Source organism: Bubalus kerabau, chromosome 8 (genome assembly GCF_029407905.1).
Source record: "Bubalus kerabau isolate K-KA32 ecotype Philippines breed swamp buffalo chromosome 8, PCC_UOA_SB_1v2, whole genome shotgun sequence".
NCBI classification, from domain to species: Eukaryota; Metazoa; Chordata; class Mammalia; order Artiodactyla; family Bovidae; genus Bubalus; species Bubalus kerabau.
The window spans coordinates 77637688-77649810 of NC_073631.1; the positions used below are offsets into that span (position 1 = coordinate 77637688).

At 42.3% G+C, this 12123-nt stretch overlaps 1 protein-coding gene across 3 annotated transcripts in view; it reads left to right on the forward strand.

Moving 5' to 3' along the window:
• The first annotated feature begins 316 nt into the window (after nucleotides 1-316).
• Nucleotides 317-12123, forward strand: part of STEAP2 (STEAP2 metalloreductase) — a 31347-nt gene continuing 19540 nt past the window's right edge. The window contains exons 1-2 of one of the 3 annotated variants that reach the window (XM_055590644.1): nucleotides 319-569; nucleotides 9301-9431. In XM_055590644.1, coding sequence (XP_055446619.1) covers nucleotides 9429-9431 — 3 coding nt within the window. In that variant the 5' untranslated portion in view covers nucleotides 319-569; nucleotides 9301-9428. Of the gene's footprint in view, nucleotides 570-8158; nucleotides 8473-9300; nucleotides 9432-12123 lie in introns of those variants that run through there. The other 2 variants (XM_055590645.1, XM_055590646.1) reach the window with 2 other exon arrangements.

Below are 12123 nucleotides of genomic sequence, written 5' to 3' on the forward strand. Positions count from 1 at the left end.
CTTCAAAATGAATCCTGGAGGAGCCCTCCTGGGAGGCTCAGGCCACGGGTGGATGGATACTCAGCGGCTCCCAGGAGGTGCAGAGGTTAGGGGAAGCGCCAAGCTGGAACTGTACAGCCAGCACTCCCCGCCGCTTTGCTTGCACTTCTTGATGGTCCAAGTACTCCCGGGCTCTCCCCAGATCTTCCCCTCACCCTCTCCGAGCTCTCCGACTCCTCCCCCGCCGTCTCAGCTCTCCCACCTAGCCCGCTAGGGGTCCCCGGTCCCGCTCCGCGCTCTGCGCGCTCCCTGCGCGCAGCCCCTAGCGGTGGGTCTTGTGAGGCCGGCCTCAGCGCGCCTCCCTCCCTTTTTCCTCCCTCCCTCCCTCCTCTCCGTGCTCCCCAGCCCTGCGCGATCCAGCTTGGGGAGGCGGGGAAGCTGCCCGAGCGCGACCGCAGCGGTAGCCACCCTGCAAGCCGCCAGCCGGAGGCACAGTCCCTAGGCCCTAGAGCCCGGGGAGGCCCCCGGGGAATCGGCACTGCTGGAGAGAGCTGCGAGGCCCGCCCCTGCCCGGCGCGGAGGGCGCGGAGGTGAGTCTGTTGGGGAGAGCGCCAGGCGCGGTAGCAGCTGCAGAGTTGGGGGTCAAGATGCGGTCGGTGCCAAGCGCTGCATGCCTCTTTCCCAGGATTCTGCGGCGTCCGCTCTGAGCTTCTGGGGTTCCTGATCGCCTGGTACCTTGAGGCAGGGAGTGGGGAGGGTGTCTGTTCCACGGATTCCGACCCCTACTTCCCCGAGCTCCCAGAAAGTCCTGGGGTTGGTTGGGCCCAGGAGAAAGGAGGCCAGGAGAGACACTGTCCCAGGTAGGATGTGGCCCAAGGGAACGAAGGGAAAGGACGGACAGGTTACCTTAGCCTGCCTGATACTCTTCTGTCCACTTTAGGTTCATGCAGCGTATGTCACTGAAGATCCGGCAGCGCTGCTTTGCGAACGTGTATATCTTTCTAGTAGTCATTTTGTTTATTACCCAATGATGTGACCGTGGTGTGTTTAGGCCATTATGTGTTAGAAAGTAATTGGCCTCTTCTTTGAGTGTCCTAAATTATCTAAGCTCTGTATTCAGCCACAGCCAAAACTTGTTGAAAATTATGGCCTAAAAATCTTGCTCTTAAAATAGAGCAGAGAGATAAAGAGAATTTTTGTTGAGAGATTTCCAATTTCCTTACTGCCTTGGAGAAGGATTGGTGTCAGTTTTTGCTCCTCAGGCAATGCATTTTTTAGATGGAAAAACTTATTCCAGGTCATGGTTAATTATCACTCATCACCTTGAAAGTGGGAGAAGTCGAATTTCAACTCCTGCCCCACCCCCCACTCTCTTGACTTTGATTGGGTTCTAGTCCTGCTAACAACCCCCGCGCTGGGAACCTTTTTAGTTCTCTGCAAACCACATCCCCACCACACCCACACACTTTTTTCACCTATATTATTTTTTCGTCTTGTTGATCTTCATTTATTTATTTTTTCTTTCTCTAAGTCTTTTACTGTTTTTTAGTCTGCAGCTGTCTCTGTTTCTCTTCAGAAGAAAAATACCCATCCTAGAGATTTTGCAGGATATTTAGAAACATAATTTGAAAGGCTACAGTTTCTTTGTCTTAGCTAGTCAGACTTGGGGGGGGGCAGTGTGAGTGGGTAGGGGATGGAGAGGTGTTGAGGGAGTGAGATAATATCAGTAATGATGAATTGAGCAAATTGTGCAGAAAGGAAATGAAAGGCTATATATCCAGGTCACTTTTTATTATCTAGTGACATGGAAAACAGACTTATAGTGAGTGAGCATAATTATAATACTGCAGTTTCAGTGAAGAACATATTCAGGGCATCGGGGAGATACATTTATTCTGTGTTCAGCCAGTAACCATGACATTGACTTAACTATGACATTGATGTATCACCCCCTTTGGGCCTGTGGGCTTGCTGTCTTCATCAGCAAAATGAGGGATCTTATCTGGAGACCTATTACATCTCTTTTGTCCGTGATATTTTTGGATGCATTTGACAAGGAAGAATATTTATCGTATTCTTATGTACTATGTGTCAGAGACTATGGAGGGAGTGATGGACAAGACAGACATGGTTCTACCCTCAGGGAGCTGATTTTCCGGTCAGGAAAATAGAAATGAGTAAAGAATAATTACATAAGAAAGGAAACTTAACAGGGGCTCAAAACAAAATTGAAGTGAATCATTTTACTGAAGAGACATGATAGCCTGTTCATAGGATGGGAAAGTGATTGGTCCTTTCTACTTCAAGAAAAGGATTCTGTGACTGGAACATAGGGAGGAACAGTCATACAGGATGATATTGAAGAGTTATACTGAGGCTAGCTAGTCCATTCAGAGCCTTCAGGTCAGGTTCATTTAGGTCAGAAAGGTGTGTGAGTGAGGGCTGAGTTGTGTCCAACTCTTTGTGGCCCCGTGGACTATAGCCGGCCAGGCTCCTCTGTCCATGGAATTTTCCAGGCAAGAATAGTGGAGTGGATTGCCATTTTCTTCTCCAGGGGATCTTCCTGACCCAGGGATTGAACCCATGTCTCCTGAATTGGCAGGGGGATTCTTTACCACTACCACTGCCACCTGGGAAACCCGTAGGTCAGGAAGGTGACTGTAATTCAAAAAGCAACACGAGGCCGTTGATTTTTAAGGAGGTGAAAGATATCATCTGATCTACATTTTAAGACAATCTTAGCTGCTACCTGGAGAATGGTTTGGAAAGAAACGAAGAAATATGTAGAGAGACCCATTAGAAAATGTCTGCAGAGTTCAGGTGAAAGATGAGAAAGACTTGGATTAAGCTGGTGTCATTGGAGAGAGATTTTTAAGAAATATTTTGGAAAACAGAAGTTGGTGTTGGGTTTTACATTAAGGGTGAGGGAAAGCAAGGACTTGAAGTTCACGTCTAGATTTCTGGCTTGACCGAATGATAGGTATGTGTGCTTAGTTGCTCAGTTTTGTCTGACTCTTTGCAACCCCATGGACTGTAACCTGCCAGGCTCCTCTGTCCATGGGGTTTTCCAGGCAAGAATACTAGAGTGGGTAGCCATTCCCTTCTCTAGGGGATTTTCCGGACCCAGGGATCGAACCCACGTATCCTGCTTTGCAGGAGGATTCTTTACCACCTCAGCTACCAGGGAAGCCCAAATAGGTAATGATATCATTTACTGAGAGGAGAAAATTTGGATGAATGTGAATAGATCTGAGCAGAAAAAGCTGTTTCATTTTGAACCGTTAAGTTTGAGATGTCTTTGAGGAGATCATAACAAAAGCTGCTTGGAAGGAGAAAAGAGATGGTGTCCAGGACAGAAATGGACAGACTGTCCTTTGATAGGTGAGATTGATAATGGTGAATTTAAGGTGAGCTCAGTTTTCAGATTTTTCTTTAGCAGCTTTCACCAACTTGAGTGCAGATAACAGTGAAAATGGATAGCTGGGTTCTTCCACAACTAGAGATTTGCAAAGTGGATGTGATGGAAAGGAACTATAACAGAATACCACTGCCTGGGTAGCTTAAACCACAGACATTTATTTCTCACAGTTCCAGAGGCTGGCAAGTCCCAGATCAAGACACCGGAAGATTCAATCTGGTAGGGGCCCACTTCCTGGTTCATAGACCGCTCTCTGTGACCTCATGGCAGATAGGAAAAGAGAGCTCTCTGGGTTTTATTTTATCCAGTTGATAAGGGTTCCACCCGTGTGACCTAATCCCCTCCCAAAGGCTGTGCATACTAACACCCTCACATTGGGAGTTAGGATTTCAACATATAGTTTGGGTAGGGTGATAAACATTTAGTGTGTAACAAGAGTCCATCTTTTTAAGTGAGTAATGATAAATACACACTGTGAAATCTAGGATGGATAAAGAAACCAGTAGCGTGAGAATATAGTAAACAGATCAGATTTCTCCTGCTATCTGGAATTATCAGTGTGACTATTTGACTAAATTATTGGAAGGCCAAGAGATAGTGCTTGGAGATATCTGAGGTGAGGTGGAGGCAAAGATTCATTGCCTTAGATGAAGGAAATGAAGCCATGAGATTAAATGGTTCATCCATTTGAATGATGAAGTTGTCGGCATGACAACTGCTGGGGTAGAAAGGAAGACTGTGTTAGTATTGGGAGCCAAAGTCACTAGTAATAATGAATAAGCCAGAAGTCAGTAGATGATAGCAGTGGGCATAATTTTGCCATGAGCTTCAAAGGAGCTTGGGGTTTGCAGGACAGAAGAAGAAAGATTCAGTATAGCCTGCAAAGTAAAAAATACACCAATCTCATTGCCTGGCCCCAGAGGATTACCTTTTTTTGGTAACATATCCAAGGCTTTGAAAGTCACCAAGATCTCTGAGAACAATAGTCCTTTCAGAGTTATTATCATCCAACAATTAATGTTCTAGATGTTTGTGAAACAAATGTGGTTCTGTTTTATAAAATTAATATAACACAACAGCTGCCATTCAGCCAGAGGAATGTCAAGGAAACTCCACTAAATTGAAAATCTTATGAGGTGATGATCTGAGTGTAATAGAATTCTCTTAGCTTGATAATATACTTCAGGTGGAAGCAGTGACAAATTTCTTCTTCTTGGGCTCTAAAATCACTGGATGGTGACTGCAGCCAGATATTAGAAGACACTTGCTTCTTGGAAGGAAAGCTATGACAAACCTAGACAGTGTATTAAAAAGCAAAGACATCATCTTGCCAACAAAGGTCTGTATAGTCAAGGATATGGTTTTTCCAGTAGTCCTGTATTGATGTGAGAGTTGGACCATAAAGAAGGCTGAGCATTGAAGAATTGATGCTCTTGAACTGTGGTGCTGGAGAAGACTCTTGAGAGTCCCGTGGACAGCAAGGAGATCAAACCAGTCAATCCTAAAGGAAATCAACCCTGAATACTCATTGAAATGACTGATGCTGAAGCTCCAATACTTTGGCTACCTGATGTGAACAACTGACTCCCTGGAAAAGAGCCTGATGCTGGGAAAGACTGAAGGCAGAAGGAGAAGAGGATGACAGAGGATGAATTGGTTGGATGGCATCACCGATTCAATGGACATGAGCCTGGGCAACCTCTAGGAGGTGGTGAGGGACAGGGAAGCCTGGTGTGCTGCAGTCCATGGGGTCGCAAAGAGTCAGACATGACTTGGCGACTAAACAACAACAACAACAACATACTTAAGGGATTAAATGCATACATCAAGTCAAAGGTCCACTCAGGAAAACTGTGACCTTGAGATTTCAAGGAGTCTGTGTACTACTTAAATCATAATGTTAAAGGTCACAAATTTGAAGTGTTACAGTGTTAAATATAAGCTAGCAATTCCCATTATTATATAGCTATTAGTCTTAGAAACTAAGAGTTTTGCCAAGAGAACGCACTGGTCATAGCAAACACCCTCTTCCAACAACACGAGGGAAGGCTCTACACATGGACATCACCAGTTGGTCAACACCAAAATCAGATTGATTATATTCTTTGCAGCCAAAGATGGAGAAGCTCTATACAGTTAGCAAAAACAAGACTGGGAGCTAACCTGGCTCAGATCATGAACTCTTTATTGCCAAGTTCAGACTGAAATTGAAGAAAGGGGGGAAAACCATTAGACCATTCAGGTATGACCTAAATCAAATCCCTTATGACTATACAGTGGAAGTGAGAAATAGATTTAAGGGACTAGATCTGATAGACAGAGTGCCTGATGAACTATGGACAGAGGTTCGTGACATTGTACAGGAGACAGGGATCAAGACCATTCCCATGGAAAAGAAATGCAAAAAAGCAAAATGGCTGTCTGGGGAGGCCTTACAAATAGCTGTGAAAAGAAGAGAAGTGAAAAGCAAAGGAGAAAAGGAAAGATATACGCATCTGAATGGAGAGTTCCAAAGAATAGCAAGGAGAGATAAGGAAGCCTTCCTCAGCGATCAATGCAAAGAAATAGAGGAAAACAACAGAATGGGAAAGACTAGAGATCTCTTCAAGAAAATTAGAGATACCAAGGGAACATTTCATGCAAAGATGGGCTCAATAAAGGACAGAAATGGTATGGACCTAACAGAAGCAGAAGATATTAAGATGTGGCAAGAATACACAGAAGAACTGTACAAAAAAGATCATCATGGCCAAGATAATCATGATGGTGTGATCACTCACCTAGAGCCAGACATCTTGGAATGTGAAGTCAAGTGGGCCTTAGAAAGCATCACTATGAACAAAGCTAGTAGAGGTGATGGAATTCCAGTTTTGCTATTTCAAATCCTGAAAGATGATGCTGTGCAAGTGCTGCACTCAATATGCCAGCAAATTTGGAAACTCAGCAGTGGCCACAGGACTGGAAAAGGTCAGTTTTCATTCCAATGCCAAAGAAAGGCAATGCCAAAGAATGCTCAAACTACTACACAATTGCCCTCATCTCACACGCTGGTAAAGTAATGCTCAAAATTCTCCAAGCCAGGCTTCAGCAATACATGAACCGTGAACTTCCAGATGTTCAAGCTGGATTTAGGAAAGGCAGAGGAACCAGAGATCAAATTGCCAACATCTGCTGGATCATTGCAAAAAACAAAAGAGTTCCAGAAAAATATCTATTTCTGCTTTATTGACTATGCCAAAGCCTTTGACACTGTGGATCACAAGAAACTGTGGAAAATTCTGAAAGAGATGGGAATACCAGACTACCTGACCTGCCTCTTGAGAAACCTATACGCAGGTCAGGAAGCAACAGTTAGAACTGGACATAGAACAACAGACTGGTTCCAAATAGGAAAAGGAGTATGTCAAGGCTGTATATTGTCACCCTGCTTATTTAACTTATACACAGAGTACATCACGAGAAACACTGGGCTGGAAGAAGCACAATCTGGAATCAAGATTGCCAGGAGAAATATCAATAACCTCAGACATGCAGATGACACCACCCTTATGGCAGAAAGTAAAGAGGAACTAAAAAGCCTCTTGATGAAAGTGAAAGAGGAGAGTGAAAAAGTTGGCTTAAAGCTCAACATTCAGAAAAGGAAGATCATGGCATCTGGTCCCATCACTTCATGGGAAATAGATGGGGAAACAGTGGAAACAGTGTCAGACTTTATTTTTTTTGGCTCCAAAATCACTGCAGATGGTGATTGCAGCCATGAAATTAAAAGATGCTTACTCTTTGGAAGGAAAGTTATGACCAACCTAGATAGCATATTGAAAACCAGAGACATTACTTTGCCAACAAAAGTCCATCTAGTCAAGACTATGGTTTTTCCAGTGGCCATGTATCGATGTGAGAGTTGAACTGTGAAGAAAGCTGAGCGTAGAAGAATTGATGCTTTTGAACTGTGGTGTTGGAGAAGACTCTTGAGAGTCCCTTGGACTGCAAGGAGATTCAACCAGTCCATTCTAAAGGAAATCAGGCCTGGGTGCTCATTGGAAGGACTGATGCTAAAGCTGAAACTCCAATACTTTGGCCACCTCATGCAAAGAGTTGACTCATTGGAAAAGACTCTGATGCTGAGAGGGATTGGGGGCAGGAAGAGAAGGAGACGACAGAGGATGAGATGGCTGGATGGCATCACCGACTCGATGGACATGAGTTTGAGTGAACTCTGGGAGTTGGTGATGGACAGGGAGGCCTGGCGTGCTGCGATTCATGGGGTCGCAAAGAGTCGGACCCGACTGAGTGACTGAACTGAACTGAACTGAGTCTTAGAAACAAAAGAATTTTATGTTAGAAAGGACTGCAGAGTCAAGTACTTTTTTTTTTAACAAAGGAAACTGAAATTCATAGTAACAAGATGATTTCAGAAGCCTAGGCCTATTCTTTCTCCTTGATACCACATAAATAAAACTTTCTATAAATGTCATAGTCTTCTCATTTATTTAGTCTGTATCACCTGTAAATAACATCAAAAGAAAAGATAGAGAAACTCTAGCGCCGTGCTAGTCCAAGTCTGGCCCATGAACTAGGACCATGTGTATCACCTGGGGGCTTGGGAGAAAGGCAGGCTCTCAAGCCTCCTCCAGACCTAGAGAATCAGAATGTGCATTGTAGCAAGATCCTCAGGTGATCCTACCCACATTAAAGCTTGATAATTGGTCCACCTGGAAATCCTTGTCTGTTCAGGTCAGTGGAACCTATGATGCCTGAAGAATTGAGGAGAGAAGCCCCTAGTTGGAGAAGGAAATGACAACCCACTCCAGTATCCTTGCCTGGAGAATCCCAGGGACAGTGGAGTCTAGTGGGTTGCTGTCTATGGGGTCGCACAGAGTCGGACACAACTGAAGCGACTTAGCAGCAGCAGCAGCAACAGCCCCTAGTCAGACAGAAGAGACACTCCTACTGAAACACTCTGAAATTTGAATGTTATGAAATAACAGGAACAAAATATGCTGTGCGGTGGGATGACACATTTTAAGGAATGGCACTGTCCTTTCCAAAAAATGAAGAGAGGAAATTGCAAAATAGTGAGTGGACCTTCAAGGGCTGCATCCTCCAGCTTCCAGCATCCAGGGGCTGCTGTTAGTCTCTTGCTAGGGTTACTTTTCATTATTACAAACAACAATGTGAAAAGAAATGTAACTGAGTATCAAAAAGCCATATCTGTTATCTCCAAATACTCAAATGAGTATGTGGTTGAAGCCTGCCTCTTTTAGTATAGTTGTTGTCAATCTTGGCTGCGAATTAAAGGATATCATTTAAAATCCTGATGAAAAAAACTCTTAAAAAATTCGGGCTGAACCTTAGACTAATTAAATGAAATCTGGGGTTCAGGGGTGGTGGTGACTGGGTATCACTATGTGGTAAAGCTTCTCAGGTCACTGGATGGTGCAGCTGGAGTTGAGAACCACAGCTTTAGAAGGTTGTTCTCCATTGTGGAAAGAGGCAGCTCTGAGACTGAGATTCTGCCTTTCCACTTAAGCCAAGTAATAGGTGCCTCTATTTTACCCATAGTACCGAGCAGAATCAGCAAAAGACAGGCAACAATCTGCTGTGTGAAAGCCAGTGGGATGTTTAGGACATTGCAGGAAGAAGGATTTTTTTTTTTTAAAGAAGCATATACTAGTTTAAAAAACAAAAAAGAGGCATATGCTTTCAGCAAATTTTTATTAAAATTTGAGTAACAGTTATTGCTGGTGGGAATGTTCTAAAACTGGATTGTTGTGATGGTTACATAACTCTAAATATACTGAAAATTATTAATTTATACATTTTAAATGGGTAGATTTCATGATATGTAAATTGTACCTCCGTAAAGCTTTTTTTAGTTGCTATATATGCTTCAATATTTATAGTTTCATCATATTGTTTGGAAGACCAAGAAGCCAGTACTTGTTTGGTGTCACTGAAGTGTTAATACCTAGCTGAATGCCTGGGGGGTCAGGCTCAAAAAGACACTGGATGGGAGAATGGTTGGGGATGGATGGTGAGTATCCTTATGACCTTTGGCTGTGGAAAGATTTCTAAATTGATGTCAAAAATAAATAAATAACTTGATGTCAATCATCAGAGATCCCTACAGTTCACAGTACCCAGTGGGCACTGGTGCCTTTTCTAACCTGTTCATGGTATGGCATTGAAAGGGGAAATGGGTTTGTGTAGAGGCTAGAGTACTAGGCCTTTCATAGAAGATTATTTATTTGTAAGTTGCTACAACACAGGAAAACTTGTATTTGCTAGCCAGTAAACATAGGTGTGGGCTTCTCTGGTGGCTCAGTCAGTAAAGAATCTGCCTGTAATTCAGGAGACCCAGGTTCCATTTCTGAGTCAGAAAGATCCCCTGGAGAAGGAAATGGCAACCCACTCCACTATTCTTGCCTGGAAAATCCCATGAACAGAGGAGCTTGGCGGGCTACAGCCCATGGGGTCGCAAGAGTTGGAAACGACTTAGTGACTAAACCACCACCACCAAACATAGGTGTCCTTATCTCAAAATATAATCTGCAACACGTTATAAAATGGGGAGATTACATCAGCCATGATATAACCTGCTATTCCCAGCTTCATTTGGGAATATGACATACCCCCTTGTGATTCAGTTTGCATTGCTATGAGAGTCCAGGTATGCACAAGACCCCTGACTGTGCTTGATGTAACAGGCTTTCTTATAAGGTGGATGGAAGGATGTGTATAGCATCTTCTGTGCCCTAAACATAGAGGAAAAGTGGGTAGGTGGGGAGGTCTTAGAAGGATGTTGTTGCTTTAATTTATTGAATAAGATCCTAAAATATTTTTATCAACTGAAGTTGTCGGGCAATACATTTTTAAAATTGAATTTCTAGACTAACCTAAATTTAATCAGAAAGCTTTTTTGTTTAAAATCTTCCTACCATGAATTAGATTGCTTTCTTTCCCTAATAATTTCAACATAATAAACATATAAAGTTTTGTTTTGGTGATTTAGGACCTAGAAATATCATAAAATCATACCAATATAAAATATATTGAATACATACTGAGCCTAGGAAATATTTTGGGAGTTACTTGTTATTTTGCTTATCTCATTTAAATTCAGGTTATTTGAAAAGTCTGGAAGGCTTGGAGTTAGTTAGCATTATTTTGCTCTAATGCTATTATATTTCTTTTCTGAAAATTCTTCAGTCGGTTCTAGAAAACATGAACACAAAAAGACACTCAGATCCAAGTATGAAATATTAATGAATCATTTGTAATTACCATAGTTTATAAACAGAATTTCAAAGAATAAATCTGCATAGTTTTAATAAAATTAGTTTCATAATTTTGAGGGAATGATTTTTAAATGAGGATGCATACAAATTATCCAAGAGTTTCAGCTGAAAGAATTTAATAATCTGACTTAAGTGGATTTAAATATTCAAATGGTGAATAGTGGTTGGACTGCCTTACATTAGGGCAGTTATTCTCAAACTTTAATGTGCATCAGAACCACCTGAGGACTTTTTATAACAGATTGCTGGCCTCCACCCCCAGGGTTTCTGATTTAGGAGGTCTGGGATAGTGCCTAAGAATTCACATTTCTAACCAGTTCCAAGTACTGCTGATACTGCTGGTTCAGGTCATACTTGGACAACTGCTGTGTTAAGAAATCACATTCTGATTTTTCTAGCAGAATTGCAGCTTTGCTTCTGGGCTTGTCTAAAGGACTTACAAATTTCTTCCAAAAAATGAAAGCCTAAAAAAAAAAAAAGACCCCACCTCTTCCCTCAAAGAAATTCTTTATTGTTATAAACAGGTGAAAGTGAAAGTGAAAATCGCTCAGTTGTGTCCGACTCTTTGCGACCCCATGGACTATACAGTCCATGGAATTCTCCAGGCCAGAATACTGGAGTGGGTAACCTTTCCCTTCTCCAGGCAATCTTCCTAACCCAGGGATCAAAGCCAGGTCTCCCACATCGCAGGTGGATTCTTTACCAGCTGAACCACAAGGGAAGCCCATAAACAGTTGGGTTTTATGTTTATTTAAATACTGAGAGACTGTAGAGGTTATCTTTTTGCAACTCAAAGATCATGATAGTAAAATCTCTAGTTACATAAAATTAGATGGGGGTATTTGATATATCATCTGAGGATTAAGCAGACATCTCCAGCAGCAGGGAACTTATCCAGGGTACTTTCCCCCCTCTCCCCAGAAAGATTTTCTCTCCAAAAGGCTTAAGGAGCACTTTTATATAAGAGTTTCCAATAAAATAAAAAGGAGGGGAGAGGATCTATATAGGACTGCCAACTCAAACAACTTTTATCACTATTCTTATATGAAAAACAGACATTTTGACCCCTAAAGTTAGTTAAGATATACTCTCAGAGAAAAGGACAATTTGGCAAATTGAATAATTTTATGAAAAACTCCCTACTGTATCCATATACTTTTTAATTGCTGTTGACCAGTGATAGCTTCATATTTGGGAGCCAGTGCCCTAGGACTTTGAAAGTAAGGTCACAGAAAGCCAAATTTAATTTTGGGTCCTTGAGGTTTTAAGCTAGAATAAACCTGTAGTGTACCTCCCTTGAAACATTCTGTGTAATTTTGAGATTATTTTGCAAGTACAATTCATATATATAGAATGATTTGAGGTAAGGAGACACCATATGATACTTTTCTCTCCCTGATTTTCTAGAATAACTATACTCTGATCATA